The sequence below is a fragment of the Lissotriton helveticus genome, chromosome 3_1 (genome assembly GCF_964261635.1).
Source record: "Lissotriton helveticus chromosome 3_1, aLisHel1.1, whole genome shotgun sequence".
Taxonomy (NCBI): Eukaryota; Metazoa; Chordata; class Amphibia; order Caudata; family Salamandridae; genus Lissotriton; species Lissotriton helveticus.
Window position 1 is genome coordinate 1,931,316,945 of NC_136061.1, and position 27,562 is coordinate 1,931,344,506.

Consider the following 27,562-nt stretch of genomic DNA (forward strand, 5'->3'; position numbering starts at 1 on the left):
CAGATGGCGAATCTCACCAAGAACCATACCAGAGTCCTACTTATTGGGGAGCTGAATTACTGGTTCAATGAGATAGGTGGGGGCCTCAGTCGGTTGAGCTCACTGAACTACTTTCCAACATCAATCTGGTTCAACATCTCACCGCCCCCACCCATATCAAGGGCCACATTCTCGACCAAATCTGGTCTTATAATTCGGACCTCTCACCACCTATCATTCCTCCCTGCATATGGTCCGATCACCAACTGACTGATTTTACAATCACTCTCAGTGGCAGGGCAAAGACCCCTAAGATAGAGGGAGGACTGACCAGAAAGTGGAGAGCACTTGATACTCAGGAGTTCATCAAAACTCTAGCTAGCTCCGCCCCCTCTGTCAATCCCAACTCCTATGTGGATTCTATGGATAAAGAGATCACGGACTGGCTATTTGCGGCTAGCGATATCCATGCTCCGCTCACTAAATTTTCTCGGGCCAGACATTCTGAAGCCCATAAATGGTTCACTAGCGAACTGAAATCTCAGAAACTATTGCTCCGGCAACTGAAAAGAAAATGGAGGTATGATTACGACAGTAAAGATAGACAGCTCTATCTGTCAGCCCGCAGGGACTATAAGAAAGCAATTCTGGCAACCAAGACTTCTTATTTCACCACCAGGATCCTCACCGCCCCTAATAATCCAAAGAAATTTTTAGGATCGTTAACGCATTCTGCAAGGATGACAGAACCTCACCCTGTCAGGTCCCCACTCAAATGCAGTGTAACCTGCTGAACAACTTCTTTGTGGAAAAAATTGAAACTATCAGGGCCAGTATTCCGATTACTCCTCAGGGGAAGCCTCCGGACAACAACTCCAACAACCCCTCGACTCTGAATCACTTCATTGCTCTATGTCTGGACACATTACTAGATTTAATGTCCCGAGTGAAATCAGGTTCTGAGGGACTGCTGTCCTCCTTCTGTCCTTAAGGATACCTTTGTAGCTCTACCTCATTGTATTCTTCCTCTCCTTAATAAATCACTACGAAAGGGAGATGTACCTAGAGCTTTTAAAACCGCCACATTAGTCCCTCTCCTCAAAAAACCCTGAGCTGACTCTTCTAACCTGTCCATCTATCACCCTATTTCCCTCCTTCCATTCTTTGCAAAAATTCTGGAGGCCCATGTGGCTAGCTGCCTTTCTAAGTTTATTGAGGAAACAGATTACTTGGAGCCTAACCAAGCCGGTTTCCGCCCGTCTCATTCCACCGAGTCAGTTATCCTGGCAGTGATGGACACCCTGAGGGCCAACGCTGACTCAGGAACCCCGCAAGCCCTGGTGCTCCTGGATTTATCAGCAGCGTTTGACACAGTTGACCATACCACCTTATTGAACTGTGTCGAACAAGCTGGTATACGGGGCGCTGCCTTCCAGTGGTTAAAATCCTTCCTTACGGATAGAACTCAGGCACTGCGTCTTGGGCGCTACATTGCCCCTAATCGATCCACGTCTTGCGGGGTCCCACAGGGCTCCTCCCTGTCCCCACTATTATTTAACCTCTATATCAGGCCCCTGATTCACTCTCTCAAAACCAGGGGAATCACGTTCTTCAATTACGCAGACGATCTCCAGCTTGTAGTTTCGCTGGAGTCTCCTAGTGCTGCTGTCGAATTCCAATCTACAATGTGTCACATCAAGCGCTGGATGGATGCGAATCAATTGAAGCTCAACCCTGGCAAGACAGAGTTGGTGTTACCTGGGAAGAGTTCCACTCACTGGGGATCCCATTTCTGGCTGGCCGAATTAGGTCCACCCCCAGCTCCTTCGCCTTCCGTGAAGAGTCTTGGGGTAACTATAGACTCCGATCTCACTCTGAGAGGACAGGTGGGCAGCGTGGTCCCCACCATCCTTTTTCAACTGCGAAAAATTAGAAAAATCTGACACTTATTATCCTATCCAGCCCTGGTTCAAGTGATCATTGCCCTGGTACTGTCACGCCTGGACTTTTCCAATTCACTGTACACTGGCCTCCCCCAGGGCCTGCTTAACCGCCTCCAAATGGTCCAGAACCAGGCAGCAAGACTGCTCTTCAAACAGCCGAAATGGCAATCGGCCAAGCCTCTACTGGTCAAACTACACTGGCTGCCCATAGTACATCGTGCCACTTTTAAGACAGGATGTATAGTCTTTAAAACACTGCACTGTACGAGTCAAATTTTTTTGAAAAGTCTGATTACCAAATATGCCCCCACACGTAACCTCCGATCTGCTCACCACCATCTCCTTACCACCCCCACCATCAAATTAAAAAGGCAGGGTGGACGCAGGTTCTCTTACTTGGCACCCAGGCTCTGGAATTCACTCCCATTCCCAATCAGGAACTGCAACAACCTGCTTTGCTTCAGAAAGGTCTTGAAGACATGGCTCTTTGTGCAACCTTACTAATCTTGGCCCGCTGCATCAACATTCATCTGATTAGCGCCATGAAACCTTTGGTGTCCGCGCGCTTTACAAATTCTTCCTAACATAACATAACATCAGAAAGGCCGAAATATAGCCTTTAAAGATGCCCAGAGCAGAGCCCTGCTGGGCCAAAGAAAGAATGAAGAGGAGAACCTCTGAAAGAGGGTCAGAAAGGGGATCCATAGCCTTTGCTATGCACCATACCACAAATTTGTTCCATCTACAGGCATATACCATTTTAGTGTAAGGACGCCTGGCTGCCAAGTTAACATTACAGACTTCGGGATGAAGGTCAAAAGCTGTCAACTGTTGCGGCTTAATCTCCACCTAAGGAGGTGGAGACAGGACAAGTTCAGGTGCAGGACCGTCCCCTGCTGCTGCGACGGAAGATCCTCCAGAAGAGGCAGTCATATCAGCGGATCGATGGCCATGTTCAAGAGCTCGGGATACCAGACTCTTCGTGTCCAGTCCGGAGCCACAAAGATTACTTGGGCACGGTCTATTTTGATCTTCTTAAGCACTCTGGGTAGAAGTGGTATAGATGGAAAGGCGTATAGAAGACCGCAATTCCACTCGCGACGAAAAGCTTTGCCGAGCAAGTGTTGTCTTGGAAATGCCAACGCGCAGAATGGCTGACATTGCGCGTTCTCTTCGGTGGCGAAAAGATCTAACCAAGGCTCGCCCCACTGCTGAAAGAGACCTTGCACCACCTCTGAGTGAAGACGCCATTCGTGATCCATCATGCACCAGCCGCTGAGTTCATCCGTCCAGGGCTTAAGGGAACCTGCTGAGGGACATGTTCCAGCCACGTCCAAAGGCTGAGAGCCTCTTGACATAGGGTCCACAACCCCACCCTGCCCTGTTTGTTGCAGTACCACATGGCGGTGGTGTTGTCTGCGAACACCTGCACTACTCTTCCCTCTACAGGAGGAAGGAATGCTTTCAGAGCAAGACGGATGGACGGATGGACCAGAGCTCCAGGAGATTGATGTTAAGCCCAGACTCCGCCAGAGACCAGAGGTCTCTGACCTCTGACTATCCCTTGTGGCCGCCATCAACAACCAATCATCGAGATAGGGGAAGACTGGAACCCCTGATCTGCGCAGATGAGCTGCGACCACCGCCATCACTTTCGTGAACATCCGAGGGGCATTGGTAAGGACAAAGGGGAGCTGGGTAAACTATAAATGCTTGTGGCCTTCTGTGAACCGAAGGTAACGCCTGTGGGTTGGCAGGACGGGGATGTGGAAATAAGTATCCTGCAAGTCCAATGCTACCATCTAGTCTCCAGGGTCGAGGGCGGACATAACCTTCTAGAGGAAGCAGTTGATGTCCCTGAGATCCAAGATAGGACGCAGGCATTTGTCCTTTTGGGCACCAGGAAGTAGTGGAAGTAACAACCACAACCTACTTCTGGGACAGGGACTAGCTCAATAGCTCCCTTGGCCAAGAGAGCCGTAACTTCCTGACGGAGAAGAGCTAAGTGATCCTCCGACATGCGATGGAGTGTTGGTGGCATGGAGGGAGGACTAGTCTTCAAAGGGAGGGAGTAGCCCCTTCGGACTATCTGAGAAACCCACCTGTCCGACGTGATGTTGTGCCAGTGGGGGAGGTGATGGCGGATCCTGCAACCCACTAACAACTGGTGGCCTTGAAATGTCGGACTAGGAAGGCTGAGGCTGCTGCAGAGGGGGCACTGGTGGACTGGCCTGCCCGCTGGCCCCCCAGACCCACGGCGTTGGGTCCCACTTCCCTGGCCGCACAGAGACTGGGTAGCTTGCACAAGCCTGTGTCCCTGGATGGAACGTGTTGGGGCACCCTTTCCATAGCCACGAAAGGAGTGAAAGGCAGACTGCACAGGATGAGAGGTGGCAGCGAGGGCTCAAGGATCTGGCCGTAGCTCTATATTCCTTGAAGCACTCGAGCGCATGGTCCGTCTTGTCACCAAACAGACCACGGCCATCAAAGGGTATGTCCAAAAGAGCCGATTGGACATCCCCAGAAAAGCCAGTGGATTTCACTCAGCCATAACATCCTGACGTAGAAATCGTTCGAACCAGGGAGTCGGCAGTGTCCAGCCCACAACGGAAGGTGAACTTTGCCGCATCTCTCCCCTCCGCAACTGCACAGGAGAGTGTGACTCAGGCCTCCTCCGGACACTGTGGCAGCACCTGCGCAACTGTATCCCATACAGAGTGGTGTAACAGCCCAAGAGACATGCAGTGTTCACCAACCGTAGTCCTAAGCTGACAGAAGAAAACATCTTCTTCCCCGGATGGTTCAGCTTCTTGGATTCCCTATCTGTGGGAGCAGAAGGGAACACGCCTTTAGATGTTGAGGGTTGGACTGCCAAGCTCTCGAGGGTAGGGTGTTGGGAGAGGAAAATGGGGTCACTCGGGGCCGGGCGGTGGCGTTGGGCAATTATTCTATCCACAGTAGCCCCTGTGCTAGGCCTGGACCAAGTGCCTAGAAGGATGTCCGTGAGGTTCTCATTGAACTGCACCAGGAGCTCCAAAGAGACTGCTGCCGCTGAAGCACCTCAGTCAGGAGTTTCCTCTTCACTGCCACTCAAGGCCTGAGCCCCCCTATGCAACACCACAGAATAGGCGGCTCCCTCCTCCGTGGCCACGGTAGTGGGAGAAAGCATGCCACTGTCTGAGGAGTTATCCAGACCACTGGCTTCCCCCAACTCCTCTCTCCAGTCTGGCTCCTCCAGCTGGTCTGCCAAAGGGTCAACAGACCCTTACCAGTCATCCTCACCTTTCTCTGGCTGATACTCAGGGCAAAAGGGAACGCCAGGAGAGAACAGTGGCACACCAGTACCGGTGGGAGCTGGTCGGCCCCGTTCCGGCTCTGTGCGGCCGGGGTCGACCCCGACCGGAGACACGACTGACGTCCGGGGCGGGGGAGGGGGGTGAGGGGAGGATGGCATTGTCAAAGGAATCAGTGCCGGAGGAGATGTCAGAGAGGTCGACAGGCACCAGTTGGGATCCAGGCCTGGATCCCTGCAGCCCAGAGGCTGGAGCAGCCGGCATCGAAGGCCTAGAGCCCCCAGCCGAGTCAGTGGGGCCCGAAGGTGCCAGAGGAGTCGGGCTTCCCAAAGACAGAGTGGAGGGTTTCGGAAAAAGCACAAAGCTGGGCAGGGGCGCTCTGGCTCCTGGGAAGGGAGGGGAGCCCTGAGCCATCCCAGAGCCGAAGGACGACGCTCTTCCGCGGCACACGGACGGGGAGAAGGTGAAGGGCGACGGTGCTTCTTCGCCTTCATCTTGAGCTTCGACTTACCTGAAGATGACGACTTCGATGAGGTATGATGGTGGTGACTCCGCGACCGGTCCCGCAACCTCCCTCTCGACCGGGACCCTGAGAGGTACAGAGCTGACTGCCGGTCCTCCAGAAACTTTGGGAACGCCTCGCAAAGACTTCGGGTTTATGGCCCGACAGTCGGAGCACGACTTCAGGGCGTGGTCGCGCTCCAGGCACCAAAGGCACACCAGGTACGGCTCTGTGACTGACATCAGCTTGTGACAAGTCCCAAGGCTTATAGCTGGTCGCTGATGTGACAGCCCTGCGTGCACCAGGAGTCGGACGACATGAAAAAGATGTTGACAAAAAGTCGAAAAACACTAGTCAAAAAATGACCAAGGGTACCTCTCTCTCTGGATCTGCGCTGGCTGGGGCGGAAAAAGAAAGAACCAACGTCAGCACGCAGGGGCAGCGTCTAGCTAGATACAGTGACGTCATTCTGTCGGTCACGACGCATACGATGAATCCGGAGTCGACTAATGCCACCTACTGACGTGCAGGGGTAATGCTGAAGAAAAATTCACCGGATACAGTCTGGCGCCTGGGGGTACTTCCAAAGTAAGGAATCTATAACTAATAGTCTCTTTCAGATACGGTCCTTTTTCAGACTCATAAATATGTACTACACATTCTTGACAACAGTGATTTCTATTTTCTCGTCCTCTTTCATCTAACAGCGGCCTTTGACACAGTTAACCATAACTCACTCCTGAACATGTCAAGTGTAAGAATCGGGATTAAAGGAACTGTCCTGAGTTGGTTTGCTCTTACCTTGATAATCACTCTCAACATATAAAATTGAATGACAATTTCTCAAAGTCCATTCCTCTAGGTCGGCGTGCACCCCACAGTTCAATCCTATCCCTAATTCTCTCTAGCTTATACAGAGAATCACTCTTTTTTAAGCAGCCATATATATCCTATCATCTGTTTGTCGATAATAGTACATTTTACTTGAATCTCTCTCGCCCAAAGGGTACTAAAGGGTACTGCTTGTTTGGATTGAACACTACAGGATTTTAAAACTTGGATCGCATTTCACCATCCAAAGCTCAACTGCCTAAAGAAAAACCTTTTACTTACTTACCCCTTTGCTAGAACTTTTTCCCAATCTAATCTTGCATTGACGTGCCAGTATCTTTCATAAAAATCTGAGCCTTCAAGCTGACATAATCGCCATAACAAAAATATAGCAGTACCAAATAAAATTCTTGAACGGTATAAAACCCTTTATTCCTGCCATTGACTTCAGTATAATGGTAGTCGCAATGTTGTTATGAAGAAGGAACCATGGAAATGCCCTGCCTCTTGGCATTTAAAAAAATCACCTGACTCCTCTGAAGGCAACTCTTAATGCACATCATAGCATGAAAAACACTCCTTGCTGCTACAGACGACTTATGGAGGTGCATGGACAGAGGAGACACCCCAGCCCTCTCCTACTAGACCTATCTGCTGCATTTGAAACAGTATCCCACCCATTCTCAACAAATGACTCCACAAAAGCGGCATCCAAAAACTCACATTTCACTGGATATGCTTCTCCCTGTTGGGCAGAACCTTGTCTGCCAGCCTGGCCCTGTACTGATCGAACGCTCTCAACCTCATCTGTGGAGAACCACAAAGGTAATTTCTCAGCCTGCCCACTTCAGCCCTTATCGGCATCATTCATGTACACTAAATCAAATTCCTATTATATGCAGACGACACACAGCTAATACTCTTCCTCTTGCACTAAATGCCAGGACGAAGTTCACCACCAGCATGACCTTGTGCTTAGCACCATGAAGATGCTGAAATAGATCTTCAAACGGCTCCTACTAGCACACACAAAACTATCACCTAAGCATCATCATAAGCAAACTGGACTAAATAAATATCCTCTATTCCGAAATCAGGACACTACTGAGCAGACACCTCCAAACCATGCAGAACTCAGCAGCCAGGATCATACTCAACCTTCCGCGACACATGACATCACCCCATACCTCAGGGACCTCCACTGGCTGCCCATAAACAAACGAGATATTTTCAAACTCCTCACACACACCTTCAGATACTGACAGAACACAGGCCCAGCTTACCTCAACAACTGTATCACTTTTCACAAACCCACCATACCTCTCCAATCAGTCGAGCTCCTAATCGCACACATCCCATTCATACGCAGAACCAGAGCCAGTGGGCGACCCTGAAACCACTTGTGGCTGTACATCAGAAACTCTCTGAAATACTTTACTCAGAAGCCTATTCCATCAGGCCAGTTGATTGCTAATCAGTGCAAAATCCATGATGCTTGGACCTCTTAGATTCAAGGAACAAAGAAATATATTTTGTTCTGTATCATGGAACACTCCAAAAACATAGAACTGTATTTCGACCTCAATATGAACAAACCCATAGTTTGAGGCTTTAAAAAGTAACAGAAAAATCTGATGTTCCTAAGCTACTTCTCATAAGACTGAAATCACAGAATAAGACAATACTGTCTCCCTTTATGTATGCCTGCAATGAAATGTCTTCTTTCTCACCCTGTGTATAGATAACATACTATATATGATGTACTGTGACTCTTGTAATGTAAATACTTCTTTTAAAGCATTCATCTAATGCCCCAAATAAAAATTTATATGTATAAATGCATAAATAAATATCAATGGTCTATGTTCTTGCATAAAGAAAGTGAAATGGACCCAGCAGACTTAAATGTTGAGCATTTATACGCAGATGCGGAAAGTCACCTGAACTCCAGAACAAGAGGCAAAGCCAAGTACAATTATTCAGGTAGTATAGTTGAAGCATGAGAAATACAGAAGTTCTGATAAGAAACAATTTGTTGCAGGTGGTACAAGAGACATACCCAACAAGATTTAACCAAGGACAAAAGAACATGATTTGTGCAGATAAAAACAAAAACTTAAATAAATAAATCCTTGCCTTACCTGCTCCAGCAAGAGTGTTTGTAGATTGCCAACCAAAGAGTCCAGAGGGATGAAATGGAGCCAGACCCTGGAGATCAAGCAAAACACAGTAAAGTGCATGTTAACACAAAGGTGCACAAGAAAAGGTGCACACCCTATTGTGGTGAACTGCACAAAGTTGAGGTTGAACTCTGCACTATCCCCCATGTGGTTATAAACCTCCAAGTAGGAAAGAGCCTGAGACATCGTTTACAAATCAGTGGATATCAAAACAGTGCGGTGTAAGATTTCTGAGATCTAATAAGGCATACAGTAAGGGACCTTTGGGACATGTTGCACTAATGTATTTCTGCTCCCCCAGCATATACACAGTTCAATAGTGAGTGGTCTCTGTTGTGCATCCCAGGCGAACCAGTTTCCTTCTCCTCCCTCCAAGACCTTGGGCAATGACATACTGGTCTGACTTCTGGCCATCAATAATGCACTAGTGTCTATTTGCTGCCTCCAAAACATCATCCCCTTTTGTATCGCTTTGTTCGCCCTAAGTGTGGCAGGGTATGCTCAGACGTGAGTCCCTTGCTCAATTGGCCACTGGATTCAAGACAGCCTGGCTGATGAGGATTATGAACCCGAAACCGGTCCCAGGATGCTTGTTTCCGGTCCATGGAAGACATGGCTTGGCAGTTCGGGCTGGACTGTTCCCATGAGGCACAGGGTAAGACTGATTTGCATATGGTCATGTCTGAAATGGGGTGGCTGAGTGGGCTAAAGAATGGTGATGGATTAAACCCAGATCAGTTGACTGGGGGTGAGTGTTTGATTTGCTCAAACGCTCCTTCCATCATCCCCATTTGTATCACCTCCAAAAACATTAGGCAATGCCATCCTGTGACTGACCTTTAAGCTGTACTATTGCTTGGTGTCTTATCTGCATCCTCTAGCACGTTAGGCAATACCATACTAGTATGACCACTGGGTATCTCTACAGTAATATCTGTGTGCTCCTTTCAGAACGTGAATGACCTTTGAGCAATGCTTTTCATTTGCTCTATTTAGGACCATGGACAATGGCATTTTGTGACAGCGAGCATAGGACACCTCAGCCAGAGAGCAGAGGACATCAATGTCAGTGAAGGGAGACTGCACCATCACTCACGAGGAGAGGCTACATTAGTCAGGCATGGTTGAGAGGCTACATTATGAATGAATGAATGTATGAATGTGTCACGATCGCGCTTGGGGCTGGAACTACATTTCCCAGCAAGACGCGAGTCGGAACTACAACTCCCATGATCCTTCGCGAATCACGCGAGACTACGATCCAGGGTAGTATAAAGAGGAAGCCTTTCCAGAGCTCGGCGTCGGGAATTCCTCCTGTCCGGTGCTCTGGTGTCGGTTGCTGATCTTCTGTGGGTGCGATAACGGTGCTTGCACCAGGATTTAGGCTGCTTTTGTTCTTTCTTGGTTTTGGGGTCGTGTTGGCAAGATTGCCTACACGTGTTCTTTTTGATCTACTTTGGGTCACTGCTCTTCCAGTCAGGATCTTGACCCGGTCGGTATTGTCGGCCGACGGAGAGGTGGATGATTGGTTAATCCAACGTTATCTCCAGTACTTTTGGAATGCTCTAACTTTGAGATAATCAGGAATTAGGAGCAAGGTGCTCTTAACTAACTAAAGACTTACTGGAGGAATCAAGCCTCTGATACATTGCCTTGAGTGTGTTAACTACAGGGCTTCCAACATACCGTTACTTTATTATTTTATGATGGAGATTGTGTTGAGGATGTATAGTGTATTAACCCTTACTGTCTCTGGCTCCCTTTATCAACAGGGGTTCTTCACGAGTGGTAGTGGGCTACACTCAATCCCTGTGAAGTGTATAAGGAGTGAGTTAGGGTTATGTTCATGCATCATTGTCCTCTCCTTGATGTCTTGTTTTATATGCTTCTGATAGTGGTTGTTATATGTATATGTTGGTTTTGTATTACTGCAGCAACGCCCTTAATACCATCATCTACACTATCAACCATCACCTACTTCTCCACTGGAGTGTATTTTGCTTTTCAGGTATTTAGAATACATAAGGTGTTAAGTGAGGAATTACAGTATGAGCATTGCAATTAGAGTGTCAAGGTATTCATGATATACGCTCTCTTTGTGTTTTCCAGATCTCCCTCCCTGCTGTCCCCTTCCTTTCCTTCCCTTTCCTAAACCCCATTACTCCCCCACTTAATCCTTCCAATGTACTGTGCTATTACAGCGACTCAGTCATTGGCTAGATTTAGAGGTGGAACATAATACTACAAAACGATCCCGAGGACATCCAGCATAACAGAACGAATGGATAAATGAGAAAGTATTTAAATGCACAGCGACCTCAACAAGGGACAGCAAGGAACAACATGCCGAACACTACTAGTATGCTTGTGATAAGACCCAGGTTTTCAAGGCTTTTCTAACAGCAAGATGATCAGAGATGAATCGGATATAAAGCAGACGATTATTTCATGCTTTTGTGGTCAGGAACAAAAAAAATATTTCACCTGAACATGGTACAAATGATGCTTAGAAGCAACAGAAGATTGCAGAGTGCCTACCATAAAGGTCACAAGAGAATATATCTGATGAAGTGAGAACTAATATTTGCTGGTTCAGTCCTGGTTAAAGCTTTATGGCAGATACGAAGAGATTTGAATAAAATATCTTAATTGAAGCCAGGAAGCTAGGTGACCAATGCTAAGTGCATTCCTTGGCAAACTTAAAATCAAGTGAAAATCTGAAGGCATTTCAAAATATAGCTGGGTAGACACATTCCATAATCCAATGAGATGAGGGACTGAACAATAAGGAGCTAAAATAAGAGGTAGACTTTTGCATAAATATCTCAGTGTCAAGAAGCATGTTGCTAAGAGCAGGATAATCTAAAGGAGTTTTTTGTTTAGCATAATGCCTAGGTTTCAGGCCTGTTTCACAGGAAGAGGAGGGGGCTCCTAAAAAGGAAGGCCATCAAGAAACTGATAGGAAGAAGTGGAATTACAATACCAAAAAATAGAATCTCCGTCTTCTCAGAGTTCAAATCATTGTGGTTCATCCAAGAGGGACAATCATTTAAGCGTGTTTTAAAGGCTTTCGGAATGGCAGCGATGTCAGATAGTGAATGTAAATTTACTACCAATTGTTTGCCATCCACATTAGTATAAGAGACTGTCTGACCATTGTGAAGAAGTTAATGTGAGGGTGCTTGAGCTCAGCACTCAACAATCGCATAGCAGCACAATAACTAGTTGCCTAACTTTACTTTCAAGAATAAAAGTAATGTACACTACTAAATAATACATCCACAAAATTGCCAAGATGCAGTTTAGTGGTCTGGCTGCTGGGGTTGGCTGTGCCTCTGTTTTCGACTTACCCCTGCCCCCCACACCCTTCTGACGCAGGCAATTCCCACCAGGGACAAAATTATAGTGTAATCATGCTGAGATGCAGATGAAATCCCTCCCCTTGTGATACTGAAAGTGTGCTCAGTTTCTCATAGTTCAAGGTTTGTTTTCACCAAATGAGGCTTGGCTACTCAGTACATAGTACCTCTGGTGTGGTCAAGCGGTGGGCTGACTTCAACTCTGCACAGCCTTTCTCCCGCTTATGGGAAAGTTTCACATCCTAACTCCACTAACCTTGTATCCACCATACCACTGTGCAGGTCCTAATGTATACAAGTTAAACTTATTGCTCTGTTGGTCAATTATCAGATCCCATTCGAGGCTGCAGGGTAACCATGGGCTACCGTCCTTAATCGTGGTAGTTGGGGGCATTTGCCTCTGATGTCCTGGGGTCTCTCCTACTATAGCTCTGCAAAACTGGGCAAAGTTCAACCTGACTTTAAGTGGTAGTGATGGTGAGCAGTCACAGGCATTTCAATGTCAATAACAAAATGGCGCAATAAACAAATGTCCAACCCAGTGCCTAACTTACAAGAAAGAAAGTACATAAATGCACACTAGAAAGTAATATGACACACTAACACAGTCAAACAAAATGTTGACTGCACCTTTATCTACTATCTTCCCTGCCCCCACTTCCAAATTATCTGGCCCCTCCCCCAGAAGTTAGGCATATTGGAATGATTAGAGCTCAGATGTAATTTTCACTACTTCTTGGGCTTGCGCAAAGTCTTATGTTTCATACCTCATGTGGTAGAACAGTTCTTTGAGCAGCCACCCAGCTACTTCCATAGCATGTCTGCTCCCCTCTCTTCTGAGAGGTGGTAGGTCAGCCAGCAGCTTTGCTGGGGTGCTTTGAGACTGCTGCAGGGCTGCCCGCCTAGCTGATGTGGAGTCGGCAGTCCCGATTCATCGCAGGGAGTTGTGGATCTTCACAGGTCGGCCATTGACATCCCACAAAGGCTGGTACTTCTGGTTATGATGCTGCCACACACATGGCAAGTCTTTGGTGATGATGCGTCCATGCACAGGGCATTAGGCCCGTTACAATGCATTCTCACACAAGCTAATACGCTGATGATGATGTGGCCAAACACGGGCTGATACACGGGTCATAACTCTGGTGATGATGCAGCCATGCAGAGGCTGACTAGAGGATGCGGCCACACACTAGCAATTTATTGACTCACGATCACAGTCCAAACCAAGCCTCAGTAATCACACTCTTAGTCTTCATGATTTCAGAACAATACCTGCCCTAGAAAGACTGCATGCCCATCGACACCAAGGTCCACAGATCGTTCCCTTTAGTCTTCTTCTGGGTAACCCACACTGCCCCTCGCTCCTTTAGCAGGGTTGTCAGGCCCCTTCACTTTTCCAGTAGGCAGGCATTTAGGTTTTTAGGCCCTTGCGAATAGGTACACATCTCTTTCCTTTCAGCAAGAGGTCAGACTCAGGTGATGTGGCCTCAACTCTGGGAAGCTGGCTGTCAGGAAGATACCAGCTCTGATTGTATGGCAGACCTCTGAGTATACTGCGGAACACTCCCTTCCTTGGCCTAAGGGACTTGAAATTGGAACACCAAGTGAGGTAGAGTGGTCCCACTTTTATACACCAAAATCAGAAAGGAGATTTTTATTCTGTCTGCATATAAAGAATTGATTAAGGGTGGTTTTCTTATCAAGTGACCTTTCCAAGCGGGTCTCCAAACACAGACTTTGTATACGGTGATGATTCTCACAGCAGGTCAGTCTCCAGCCTGGAGCACCCACAGAGGTGTGAGGTTTCTGCACCTGGATGTCATCAGCCAACAGAAAGTGTAATCAGGGAACAAAAAAAGAATTGGCCTCATCTAAAGTTTCCCTCACACAACGGACTACAGCCCAGAGCTGCCAAGTTTACACTTCACGTTTATGACATGTTCCTATTTTCAGTTCAGTTATGTGTGACACATTGGGTACACATTAAGGTGAATAAAGCAGTAAAGTTCATGTAATGAGGCAAATATCCGAAAGGAACCATTCTTCAAAATGTAATAGTCGTACTGCATCTGGAGTACCGATATTTCCCCCACTGTGAACTTCTGGGCCCTGTCCTGGTGAAAGATTTTGAAAGAAGACATATGTCGAGTGCTGGTAACGGCCTTAAAAAAAACTAAAAAAACTGGCGGAGCAGCAGTCTGTGACTGTCTCCTGCAAAGGATCCTGCCAATTGTGGATGTGGGCTAGTGACCATGGAGTTTTAATGGCTTGCTGCCATGAGCTACTAACACTTTCAAAACCAGGGACATTTTGGATTATTGTTCTGCCTCTTGCAGTGGGACGGCCAAGGGCTGATTTAGAGGAGGGTGGTAACTGAAAATCATGTTTCTGTAGAAGTGCTAAAACAAGAGGAGAAAGGTTTGTCTATGGTCAAAGAAATGTCACTGGAGGTTTTCTGCCAGATTTCGCAATATTTCCAAGAATGTGAATATTCTTCATTATAGCCCATCTTGAAATCAGGCCCCATAGACTGCTGGCTCATATGCTATCTGATACAGTGCGTAGTCACATGTCCACAATACGGCAGACCTAGAAAGCCGGACATACTTTCCCCTCAACCCTCTATCCACTCTGCCACTTAGTTTTTTCCCTCTCTTTCTTCGTTGCCTCCCTCCACTCCATTTTGATTTCCAACCCTTCTTTCTTTTATCTCTCTCCCTTTCTCAAATTTGTCCTCCCCATCTCATTCGATCTTTCCTCTCATAACAAACTCCCTCTTGATGTTACTTCCTTTCTCCTCCATCTCTGTTTCACTGGGTCTCCTTTCATCCCTCTTCTATCTTTCCTATTTTTTCCCTCCTACTTTTCCCTGGTCATCCTTCTTTTTGTGCTTGTTCACCCATATCCACATCTTCTTTTGTATCTCTTCACTCCAGTCTCATCTCTTTGTCCCAAACTCAAGCTCAAAAATGGATTGACCCTTAACAAACCAGGTATGCTAATTAAGACTGCATATATAATGGTAAACAGGCACGTGAACTGACAGGGTCACAGAAATGCTGACATTTCCTAGTAAAACACCAGTTTACTGTTTGCATGACACATCGTTATGAACAATGCCATTCTTATTAGCAACAACAACCTTGTTTATGTTTTCAGGAAACCCAATAAAATATTTAAATATGGAGGAAACCTTTTATTCCTCATGATGTAATCTAGTTCTAGGTCCGACACTGACTGTGTAGGTATCACCATTCCAATGAACCTGAATTCAGCCCCTGCCTGCTGCAGCACAGGGAAATTTAAAAACCAAAATTAAGTTCCTTGGTTTTCCTCATATCCAAAGGACTCACTTCATTCATGTATGTGGCAAGCACTGGTTGCCCCCAGGAGCTGCTTCAATCTCAGACTCGCTCACCGCGACTGAAACAAGCCAGCATACGCTAATTTGTAGACCACAAGTGTTGTCCCCAGGAGCTGCCTGAGTCTCAGACTCTCTCACCACACCTGCAACAGGCCAACCTACGGTAGTGGGATGACCATGTTTCCAGGGGCTGCCCGAGTCTCAGACTCTCTCACCACGCCTGCAACAGGCCAACCTACGGTAGTGGGATGACCATGTTTCCAGGGGCTGCCCGAGTCTCAGACTCTCTCACCACGCCTGCAACAGGCCAACCTACAGTAGTGGGATGACCATGTTTCCAGGGGCTGCCCGAGTCTCAGACTCTCTCACCACGCCTGCAACAGGCCAACCTACGGTAGTGGGATGACCATGTTTCCAGGGGCTGCCCGAGTCTCAGACTCTCTCACCACGCCTGCAACAGGCCAACCTACAGTAGTGGGATGACCATGTTTCCAGGGGCTGCCCGAGTCTCAGACTCTCTCACCACGCCTGCAACAGGCCAACCTACGGTAGTGGGATGACCATGTTTCCCGGGGCTGCCCGAGTCTCAGACTCTCTCACCACGCCTGCAATAGGCCAACCTACGGTAGTGGGATGACCATGTTTCCAGGGGCTGCCCGAGTCTCAGACTCTCTCACCACGCCTGCAACAGGCCAACCTACGGTAGTGGGATGACCATGTTTCCAGGGGCTGCCCGAGTCTCAGACTCTCTCACCACGCCTGCAACAGGCCAACCTACGGTAGTGGGATGACCATGTTTCCAGGGGCTGCCCGAGTCTCAGACTCTCTCACCACGCCTGCAACAGGCCAACCTACAGTAGTGGGATGACCATATTTCCAGGGGCTGCCCGAGTCTCAGACTCGCTCACCACGCCTGCAACAGGCCAACCTACGGTAGTGGGATGACCATGTTTCCAGGGGTTGTCGGAGTCTCAGACTCCCTCACCACCCATGCAACAGGCCAACCTACGGTAGTGGGATGACCATGTTTCCAGGGGCTGCCCGAGTCTCAGACTCTCTCACCACGCCTGCAACAGGCCAACCTACGGTAGTGGGATGACCATGTTTCCAGGGGTTGTCGGAGTCTCAGACTCCCTCACCACGCCTGCAACAGACTGGCCTAAGGTTGTGGGAAGACCATGAGGCTGGAAAGATTAATCCGAAATAAAGAATGCTCACCTCATGCATGATGCCCGAATAACCATCAGGACACTGTGACACCTGAAGGAGAAATGATGACCAGGGCGCCAGCTGGCTGCTCTATAACCCCTCAGTTCACTTCCTGGCACAGCAAAAAGAATCAGAGAGCTGACACTTTCTGGAACAAATCAACCTCAACTGAAAAAACCCAGAAGGTGCCGGATCCACATGAGCTGGGCCTAGCACTAGCTGTTGTTTATGTTTTAAGCGATGACGTGCTCCTGATTACGTGACCATAGCAATATGTTTGGACCCCGCTGGCAGTAAATTGGCTGCGGATGTCAGCAACGTAGAGCAACCTTAGACGAAGTACGCTGGCTGCTGTTTAATAGTGTTTCCACATGTCACATTTCACATTGACACGAGGCCAGAAGAGATGTAATGCATGATTATTGCACTTTAGTGCGGTAATGCGGACATCAGCACTAAAATACCATAATCTAACCCCTGATGCCTGGTACTTGGTAGGGCTTTTAGTCCCACCCTTCACCTCTACCATCTACCACATGGCAGCCTTCAGAAAGTCTAATCAGCAACTCCTTAGCAAGCAAAATGTCTGATCAAATTTCTAACAGAACCCTGTCTCCACTCCCCTCACTTCAATGTGTAAGTCTCCTTTCTTCTTCAGGAATATCATCAATACACATCCACTGTGCGTAAAAAAACAACCTCACCTGCATCTTGTGCAAAGGCCATGTCTGCGATGATCCCACAAGTCTTCATTACTTTTGGTCATTCCCACACATCATGCATTTACCACACAGGCTACACACACTAACAAGCACAACATGCACTTGTAATGTTACAGCTGTTGGGTAAGGACAGAGAAGCAGAGGTTTACATTAGTGGACCAGTACGGCTCCACTCTAGTGACACAGACAGAAAATGCGTGGTCACAAATATCGATTCACAAAACATGGTAGACCGTCATCAATGCTCCATGTATTAAACCTATGATAGGGACTGCAGTTCAATATCTCTCATTGAGGGCACGCTTGGTGCACCTCTCTAGGTCACAGGAGAGGTCCAGGACCTCATATAGTCATTGACTGTCTTAGGCCTCTACACAAACTCTTAGGTTAGATTGACGCTAGGGTCAAATAAAAATCAGGATGCAGTTGGGTGCTAAGAGTAAAGAAACAAGCCTGTATACCATGGAAGGGCATTCTCTTTCCAACTGATGCCCTTCCCCAATCACACTGCGCAGATCTTTACTCTACTATTGGAGAAGTCCCCTTGTCAGATCAGCAACACCGAAGGTAAAGTCCATATGCATTCTCATGAATCATTGTGACTTTGTGCTCAACCAGGAAATCTAGACCTTGCAATGAAAATGCCTAGCTCAGCAATTTGGGATTATCATCCTTCATTCCATCAACCACCTGAGTGGATGGTGATCTGTCTGTACCACAAACTTAGTTCCACACAGATATGGCCTGAACCTGCTCAAATCACACACTATGGCTAAGCATGCCATATCAATGGCTACCCAGTTATGTTCTATGGGAACGCTCTCCACCCTTGGGAAATAGTTGAGCCAGCACTGCTCCAACACCTCAATATGAGGAAGATGTCTGTACTATGAAGGGTTAACTGTAGTCAGGGGCATTTGGTTCAACTGCTTTTAAAGTGCCATATTCAGGTCTTCAAAGGCACTCGGACACTCCTCGGTCCATATTACGTTCTTGGACTACTTCTTCAATGTCAAATCTGTCAATGGAGCAAAGCTCTGAAGATGTGTGGAAACCACCACCACTTTCATGAACATCCGAGGGGCCCTGGTAAGGTCAAAGGGGAGCATTGCAAATTAGAAATGCTCCTAGACCACCTTGAATTAGTAGTAGCATCCATGGGACTTCAGGACGGGTACATGGAAGGGGCTACGGAACATGGTACATGGAAGTGGCTATCTGCAGGTCCAAAGCCACCATCCAGCCGCTTGGATTTAAGGCACATAGAACCTGGGCCAACAAGAGCATCTTGAATTTATCCTTCCTTAAAAAGGCATTCAGAGGGTGGAGATTTAAAATAAAAGATTATTTCCATCTTCGGCATGAGAACATTGCAGAAGTAACAGCCAGTCCCTATTTCTAGAGCCAGAACCCGCTCTATAATTCCTCTGGCCAAAAGAGCCTGCACTTCTTGAAGCAAGATGGACAACTGCCCCTCTGAAAGACACTCTGATATGGGGGGAAGATTGAGAAAGTCAAAAAGGAATGGTTGGGCATAGCCTCATTAAACTAATTGAAGGACCAACCCCCTTTAGATGGTATATTTTGCTACCCTTGGAGGAAATGTCAGATCCTGCCTCCTACAGGGTGATCATGTGCCATTAAGGGCAAACTAAAGTGTCTTGGAGGCTGACGCTGCAGGGTGGGGTACTAGGATGCTCCCTGCCCCTGGAGGTCTAGATAGTGTTTGCTAGATCTCCGATCTCATAAGGGCTGAGATGCATGTTGAATAGGCTGTGAACCTTGGTGCTGCCAGTATACCAAACCCCTAGATTAGCCTCAAACAGGGCAAAATTGTTGAGGGACTTGTCGTGCTGGAGTGGGAAAGCAGTGGCCCAGCTTTCTTTGAAGTGTTCCAATGCTAAGTTTGCCTTCTCCACAAAATGGCGAGATCTGCTGAATGGCAATTCCATACAAAAGGTCTGCACATCACCAGATAGGCCCGTAGATCTAATTAAAGAATGACACCAAAGAACCACACGATTGCCAACAGCTCTGCCCAAATAGTCGGTAGTGTCCAGTCCAGAAAGGATGATATATTTAGCCGCATATGATCATTCTAGATAGTTTGAGACAGGTTGGCCTGAATTCTTGAGGCACTGACAGCAAGATCTCACCAGCCATGTACCATAAAGGATGGAATATCTCCCCAGCAAAGAGCTGGCAATGACTTTTCGGAGTGCTAGGCTGGCTTTGAAAAACATCAGTGTCCCTAATGCTTTGATTCTTTTCGACACTCTGTCTGAGGGAGTCATATCAAATGATTTCGGGGTTACCCTGCTGCTTGAAGCCTGAACCACCAGACATTCTGGCTCAGGGTGCTGTGTTGAGATGCAAGAGTAACCAGTCAACAGCATGTGGCACCTAGCAGCCTGCCTGTTATCTGGTGGATAGAAGAAGACTTAGACCAGGTGCCCATTAAAGTATTAGTCAGGGCTTATTTGAATGGCAGTAAAGGCTCAGAGGAAGTCTGTTCAGGTTGCAAAACGCCTGCGAACACATTAGTTTTGACAAGAAGCCTTCATGGCTTTGACTATGTCAGCTGTGTTGACCAGAGCACAGGCTTTATCATAATCTCAGGAAGAGGCTAGGAGCATCCCAGATATGCTTAGCTCAGGTCAAGGTAGTAGGTGGTAGATGGCTGTAATGTCCATTGCCCCTGCTCCATACAGTGCGTAGGATAAGACTATAAAGCAGACCATTTGTTGGAGACTGGGTAACAGCCAGAGCTGCTGGGTGACCTACCTGAAAGGAATTCCACAAGGCAAAAGTTAAGTGCTCTACGCTTGTGTACCTTCAGAAGGCAGCCTAGAAACAGGCCAGCAAGGGAGTGGTTGGATTGCATGACATTGAGTGGAAGGAGGGACTGCTTCACATAGAGCCAGTACACTTTGAACCAGGTGCTAGCAAAAAGCTATTGAATCCACTCATGCACATGACATTTCTGTTGCTAATAGGAAATGAAGTGCCCTTAGCAGGACACTTGGGAACTAGAAAGACCTAGTCTCTTGTATTGGCCATGGATGTACAGGGACACAAAGAAGTTCTGTAGAAACAGTTGTGCTTGCCAAGTGAGAGGCAATTTAGGAGGTAAGACCAAGGTACTAATAGTGCCTCTGCTAATTTTAACTATTAAGTTTAGGCTGTTGGAAATAGGAATTGTTATCCTATTTGACTCCCATTCAAGATTAGGTGACAAGTATGTGTTGGTTGTTGTGGACCACGTCATCAAGTATCCAGAGTCGGTACCTGGGAGGGGCACGCCTGCAAAGGTTTTAACTAGGGATCTTTCCTTGGGTTAGATTTCCAAAGACTGGGATTTCTGACTGGGCAGCCAACTTCATCTCCTTGCACATGAGAGAGATGTGGGAGGATCCTACCACTTCTCCACAGCATACCACCCACAAGCCATTGGGTAGGTGAAAAGGTTTGATAAAACCCTTAAGAGCAAGATGAAATCTCTGCCGGAGAACCTCAAAAGGATGTCAGACTTCTCCTGTCAAGTGTCTTGTTAACTGACCAGTAATTTTCACAATGAAGAGAGTGGGTTTCAGTGCCTCTGAACTTCTATTTGAGCACCAAGTGCACCTCACCCTCTCACCTTGATCAAAAGACGTGTGGGAAAGAACATCTGAGTCACCTCAGAAGTAAGTGGCGATTATGCAATGAGCCTCAGGAAGTTGATGGTTAAATACATGAGTCAGTAGAAGAAAAACCTTCAAGCAAGCCAAGGGCTGATGAAGGAGTAGCATGACCAGAAATAGAAGCTCACTGGGTGCCAGGTGGACTAGAAGGCATTGGTGCTGAAGTCCTTTTTTCCAAAAGCCTTGGAGGATAAGCAGTGTGGGCCATACAAATAGTGCAGAAGGCTGCTTAGGTGAACTCTTTGGTGGACATGCCTCAAGGGAGCCCAGGAAGGTGTTCCATATGAACCTGCTTAAGCCTTATCCCGGGAAGATTACACAGTGAATATCTTGCCTATGGCAGAAAAATTTTAAGGACGACAGTGAGGTTCTGCCTAACTTGCTGAATAGGGAAATGAAGGATAGGTCTGTGGAAGGGGTACAGCTTGCCCCTGTGTTGACCCTTTAGTACAGAAAGAGTGTGTAAAGAGGTGCTGGGACAATATTCCCAACCTTTTTTGTTCAACACAGGGTCGATATCTGTACGTGTTCATGATGTTGATATCAGAGATAGTCTGTCAGTAAAAAGACTTATTGCATGTCTGACCGAGTCCAGGAGTGCATTATAGGAGAAGTAGCCAAGATGTTGGACCTGTGAGTGATTGAGAGATTACTTAGTCCTCAGGCCAGCCCAGGAGTGTTGTTGCCCAAGCAAGGTTCCACAGACTTGTGGTTCCTTGTGGACTAAAGGGCCCCCAACGAAGTCAATAAGACAAATTCACATTTGAACCCCCAGAGCTGATGACCTTTTAGACTGGCTGGGTGCTGCAAAAACCTGAGCACCTTTGATTTGATAAGCGGCTACTGAAAAACTGCATTAGTGCCAAGAAGAAGACTGCATTCTTTTATGGATACGTCTAACTGCTGATTCCTTGCCTTTAGAATATCCCCAGGCGCTAGAGTGGATCTGGAAGATTTAAGCAACATTGCTTCTGTGTGTCGGTAGGTGACATCATTGGGCTCCGTAATAGCATAATTTCAACCCAAAAGTGAAGATGGAGCCACTTGTAGGTGCCCCCTCTGTGTGTTGACATCAGTTATTTTTCTTCTACACGCTCGTATATGGATCTGGAGCTTGCTCCTAACATTTTTCCCCTCAGTTGGTGACCTTTTTTTTCTTAAAATTCTGTGTTTATCCAGTGTGCAGGGGAACAACGTCCCCTCCTAAAACTACAGAGATTAAGCCTTGTGGGAATTGGTAAAAAGTAATGTCTCTGACAGACCCTCACGAGGGGTGCCTCAGGTGTTTAGGTTCAGGGCACGACTCCAAGTCCTGCGAGGAGTGTACCCTTATAAATCCAAAGGCAATCAAGGAACACAAAGCGAAGATGTACTTCATCAAACACAGAAAGAAGTTTCAACAGTCCCACTCCCCCTGAACGTAGAGAATGTGGGACTTTTCCCACACCTCGGGCCATTCCTGTGACAAGTCTTTGTTGCTCTCTAAGTCTTCAGGTAAGTCAAAGTCAAAATGGTAGCACCAGAAGGCCACGCAGGATTCTTACCACTCCTGCCACTCTCAGCCTGGAATTTTGTGAGGACGTCAGGGTGTCTTAGTCTTGCTCCTTGTCCCCGGCTGAACGGCTAGTTCTGCAACTGATCCTGATGTACCCCGAGACTTCTGGAGCCACTGGTGAAGTTGCAACAGATTGATGCCTTTAAGGACACCATTTTGAAAATCTCTGGCACTCTTCTGGCGCATCTTAGGGCACCTAACTTCTGTGGTGGCCTCTGGTTGGATCACTGCTGGCTCGCCCTCAACACCATCTCTCCTGAAGCAAGTTTTCCTTGGATATCGACGCCGGCTCCAATGCTTCCGGCGCAGGAGGTCAATCTTGTCCTAACATTCCTATCTCACTCCAAGCCAAATTTATCTCGGCCCAACCGTGATCATGTCCCAAAGCCATCTCGATGCACCTGGTCCCAGTTCAATCTGACTCAGACAAGACCATACCTTTACCTCAGAGCCTCACCCCAGTCCTCCAACACTTTTCATTCTGACAGGTCAGAGGCAGCCAGCTTTGAAGATGACAATGGAGATGATGGGGATTATTTTACTCCACACTATGATGATGACAATCTGTACATGAATCTGCAGAGGGCCAGTGAGTTGGACACTTTCCCAAACACTACTGCCATCAACAGGAGAGAGTGTTTTTTAGCTGTGTTGATGAAGGGCAACCAACGTTTTAGAATTATAGCACTCAACTTGTGCCTTGTGGAATTCCTTCAAGGTACGTCACCCAACAGCGCTGGCAGTTACTCAGACTCCAACAATTGGTCTGCTTTAGGATTTCATACTCCGCATCGTCTGGAGCAGGGGCGATGGACATTACGGCCATCTACCACCTACTACCTGTCCTGAGCTAAGCAAATCTGAGATGCTCCAATACTCTTCCTGAGACTAAAATAAAAAAAGCCGTTGTTCAGGCCAACACAGCTGACGTAGTCCAAGCCATGAAAGCTTTTGGTGCTGGTACTATACCAGAGGCAATCAAATCATTACCCAAGAGACACCCAGAACTTTGCTTCTCTCTTACCCCTATATCAACCATGGTCGACTTGCCATTGATTCCTACCACAACATTAGCAATCAGATACTCTATGTCTTCATGAAGTGCCAGGTCAACGCAGCAGCCGCCTGCCTCCTGCTTCCACACCCTCCACATGCCCTGTAAGATTTTCAGATGTATCCCCATCAACACCAAGAACACAGTAACTCAATCCCTTGTCACCAGTCAACTGGACTACGGAAACTGTCTCTATGTCGGAACAACCTCCCATCTCCTCAAACAGCTACAGACTACACAAAACGCCTCAGGCAGACTCATCCTAGAACTCCGGAAACAGACCAGCGCCACCTCCCACCTCAGAAGTCTCCACTGGCTCCCCGTTAAGACGAGATGCCAGTTCAAGCTACTGACTCACATCTACAAGGCCCTCCACAACACCAGACCCTCCTACATCATCCATCACCTGACCTTCCACCAGCCGACCAGCCAACTCTGATCCACTTTACTTCCCCTTCACACACGTTCCCCGCATCCGGCAGAGCCGTAGCGGAGATAGTTCTTTCTCCAACCTCGCCGCCAAGTCCTGGAACAAACTTCCTCTCCACCTCCAAACCTCCCCCTCACTCGCCGAATTTAGGAAGGGAATCAAGACTCTTTGACTAAAGTTCTACATCCCCCAGCACCTGGATACCACGCTGGGGTGAAAAACTGTGCAATACAAATACTGATTGATTGATAGATTGATTCCCCAGTGGCTATCACATTTGCGCTATTAGCACCTGGGAGAATCTCCTCTGGGTTGATATACTTCCTGTTAACCAGAGAGATACCTGTAAGGGGAAGGAAGGTTACTTCCATTGAAACTAGCCTCCGAAAAGAACCCATTGTATTTGTGCTTTAAAGCATCTGATTCCCTTTCCCAAAAGTCTAGAGGAACTAGGTTAAAAGCAACAGGTACTCTGGGTTCCCTTCATCCACAGTCTACATACTTGCTATCGTAGGTGTAACTGGCATGAATACTTCTTGAAAGACCACGCTGTTGATTTGTGGTTTTGGAGACAGATGATAGTCCACTAAAATGCCTAGGATTTTTGCTACCTCTGAAGGGAGAGTGGGACATGTGAGGATCCTTCAAATAGAATAGGTTCTGGGAGTCATCAGAATACTTAAAGATTTGACATCCTCTTCTAACTAGCTCCTTGATCAAGGGTTGCAGATATATGTTGAACAAGTGGAATGAGAGGGCTGAGCCTTGTGAGACTCCACAGTCAGCATTTACTTTGCCCGCTTTAATAGGGGGTACGGCTTCAGTTCTGTTGTCTGGGAAGGAGCCAAGGCACTTATATGTTGTTCCTATAATCCCCGCTGCTCTCACACACTGTAGGAGAAGCCATGATCTACTGTGTCGAAAGTAGCAGACGAGTCTAACAATATTAGAGCCATAGTTTGGCCAAAGTCCGTTTCCATCCTCAAATCATCAATATCAGACATGAGGGCCGTCTCAGTATTATGCAGTGGTCAGAACCCAGCTTGTTGGGATATAACTATCGTCCAGTTTGAAGATGATTACATATTTCCTGAGCAACATAGATTTCCAATATTTTGGCACAAGCGGGGAGCAGAAAAATTGACCTGCAGTTCTTTAGCGTAATTGGGTCGTCATTAACTTTCTTTTAACAGAGGGACTACTACTGCCTTTTTAAAAACACTCGGAACCACACCTGTCTGTAGGGAAGCCCCTTACCAAGTGGATCTAATATGGTTGGAGCTAAAGGTTTCATCACTTTTGGAGGAAGAGGGTAGTTTGGGGAGCCTGATTTGGTTTTACCCAAGAGCATTAGCATCATTTCCCAGTGGAGTAAATTCAGCTAGAGAAACATTTGCCTCCGCTGTGTCTTCTGCATCAAGCCACTCCACCACTGGGCTATCTTTTATTGATTTGTTGATCAAGCAAATCTTTTCTAGAAAGAAGTCATTGAATTAATTGCAGCAAGCTTGAGTGGCCACTACCGATTGGCTAACTCTGTCAGATGATGAAAGGTCCCTCATGATCTTAAAGATCTCTCGCTGAGGAGTCTGAGCTTCACTAATCCTATTAAATTAAAAGCACGGTTTAGCTTGGATGATCAGTTTCTTGTAATTAAGCAGCGCTCCCTTAAATATTTCTTTTTGTGCCAACTCATAAGTGTTTTTCCATTTCCGTTCGAGTTGTCTCAGTTCTAATTTAGCCTTTCTGAGCTGCAAGGGAGCCAAGATGATGCGTGCCTGTTCTTTATGCTGAGTTTATTAACATAGGTATCTGTGTCAGCCCAGACCTATCTGCTCCATTCTCTGTCATCAGTTTAGGGTATGCTCTGTACAAATAAAAAGACTGTAATGTCACTCCATCTATAGCAACACTATAGGCGACATATAGGCGACAAAAGACAACTGACTCTCCTTTTGGTTCTCTAGTAGCATTGTTTTTAGGGCGGTGGGACATGAATGTTTCGAAGTTAATGATTACAATCACTTCTAACAATTGCCACTCTATGTAATGGTATATTTCAATGTATTAAACTAAAATGAGTTGAAATGGCAACTTCATAAAGAAATACATTGTTTGGAATGTTTAAGTGCCTTTGGTGGAGCAAAGGAATGTTAGTAACGTGAAATATAAAATGCTGTGGCGGCTTTCATGAGATGCAGCTATAAAACAATTGGTTAAAGCTGCAAGATCATGGAGATGGAAAGTGAATGGGATGCTTTAAAGATGAATGAACACAGTTTACATGAACCTCATCTTTAAGTGTGGATTGATATCTTAATTACACTGTTTATGAACAAAAATCAGATGAAAGCGTGCTATTAAAGTCTTCAGCGTCCCAGGACTCTGAAAACAGTCTGCATTGCCGGACGGATCAGAATAAACATCTAGCACTGTCTGGAAAACTAGACAACAGTAGAATAGGTTATATTTTTTAATTGTGTGCCACAACATAAGGGATTACATTTTGGATGCTGAGTGTGAGAACATCGTACTGTTTGCAAGTAAAATTCAAGGAAACTTTTGAAGAAACATTGATATAATGCATTTAATTTGGTACATGAGCATTAGAATAGTTTATAACGCCCTAATCACAACTTCCCTGGACTTTTTGAGCCAAGCATCAACAAGCCCTCGCCTTTCTTCCCTGTAGTTGTCAGCGCTGCTCCTGGGGACCCTGCAGGAGACAGGAACTAAACAGATGCAAAAACAAATGGTTGTGAAGCGAGCACACTTTAAAACCATTTGTTTCGCTTTGTTTATTTGTAAAGCACCAAGAGCTGAAGCCGGTCCAGCCTTCCGGAACAAAACCGTTCCGCACAGCTGTGAAAACAGCTTCCACCCTGACAGTCCACTGGTAAAGTGCCAGGTAAAGTCTATCTGGGCCTGCATTTGGCACAGAGAGCACGGATTCCATGCCTGGACATACCAGTTGCACAGAGGTTGTCAACTGCAACAAACATCAAGGTGACAGATGGAATGCTTGAATTAATCTCAAGTGCTGGTGATCACCAAGGTCCATCATGCCACTTTAGACAGAGCCCCGACTTATGTAAATCAATACTGACCCTGCTCCTCATATCCAGAACTACCAGGTGAGGCCCCCTCCAGAAGAAACTACAAGCAACCCCATACAAGTTTCAGCCTATGTAGGACCCACTGTAAGGTGCAACAGGAATCCTAATGCATAAAGCAGAAATAAGATGGGATAGGGAGAAGAGGCCTTAGTCACCCAGTCTGAGGAAAAAGGCTGTCTCAATCAAAGAACAGAGGCTTCCTCCAAGAGGAAGAAGAGAACACTAACACACACCATTGAGGTTGCAAAGGCTACCATAGTCTGGACACATAGGCCACTTCAGTCAGGAAGAAGGCAACACTTCTTTAAGTTATGGGGCAGAAGACAACTCTATGAGTCA

At 46.8% G+C, this 27,562-nt stretch overlaps 1 protein-coding gene across 2 annotated transcripts in view; it reads right to left on the reverse strand.

Moving 5' to 3' along the window:
* The window catches only part of SPG11 (SPG11 vesicle trafficking associated, spatacsin), a 573,976-nt gene that overhangs the window by 226,114 nt on the left and 320,300 nt on the right, over positions 1-27,562 (reverse strand). For both annotated transcript variants that reach the window (XM_078682963.1, XM_078682964.1), the window contains exon 21: positions 8,690-8,756. In XM_078682963.1, the coding sequence (XP_078539089.1) occupies positions 8,690-8,756 (67 nt within the window). The remainder of the gene's footprint in view (positions 1-8,689; positions 8,757-27,562) is intronic.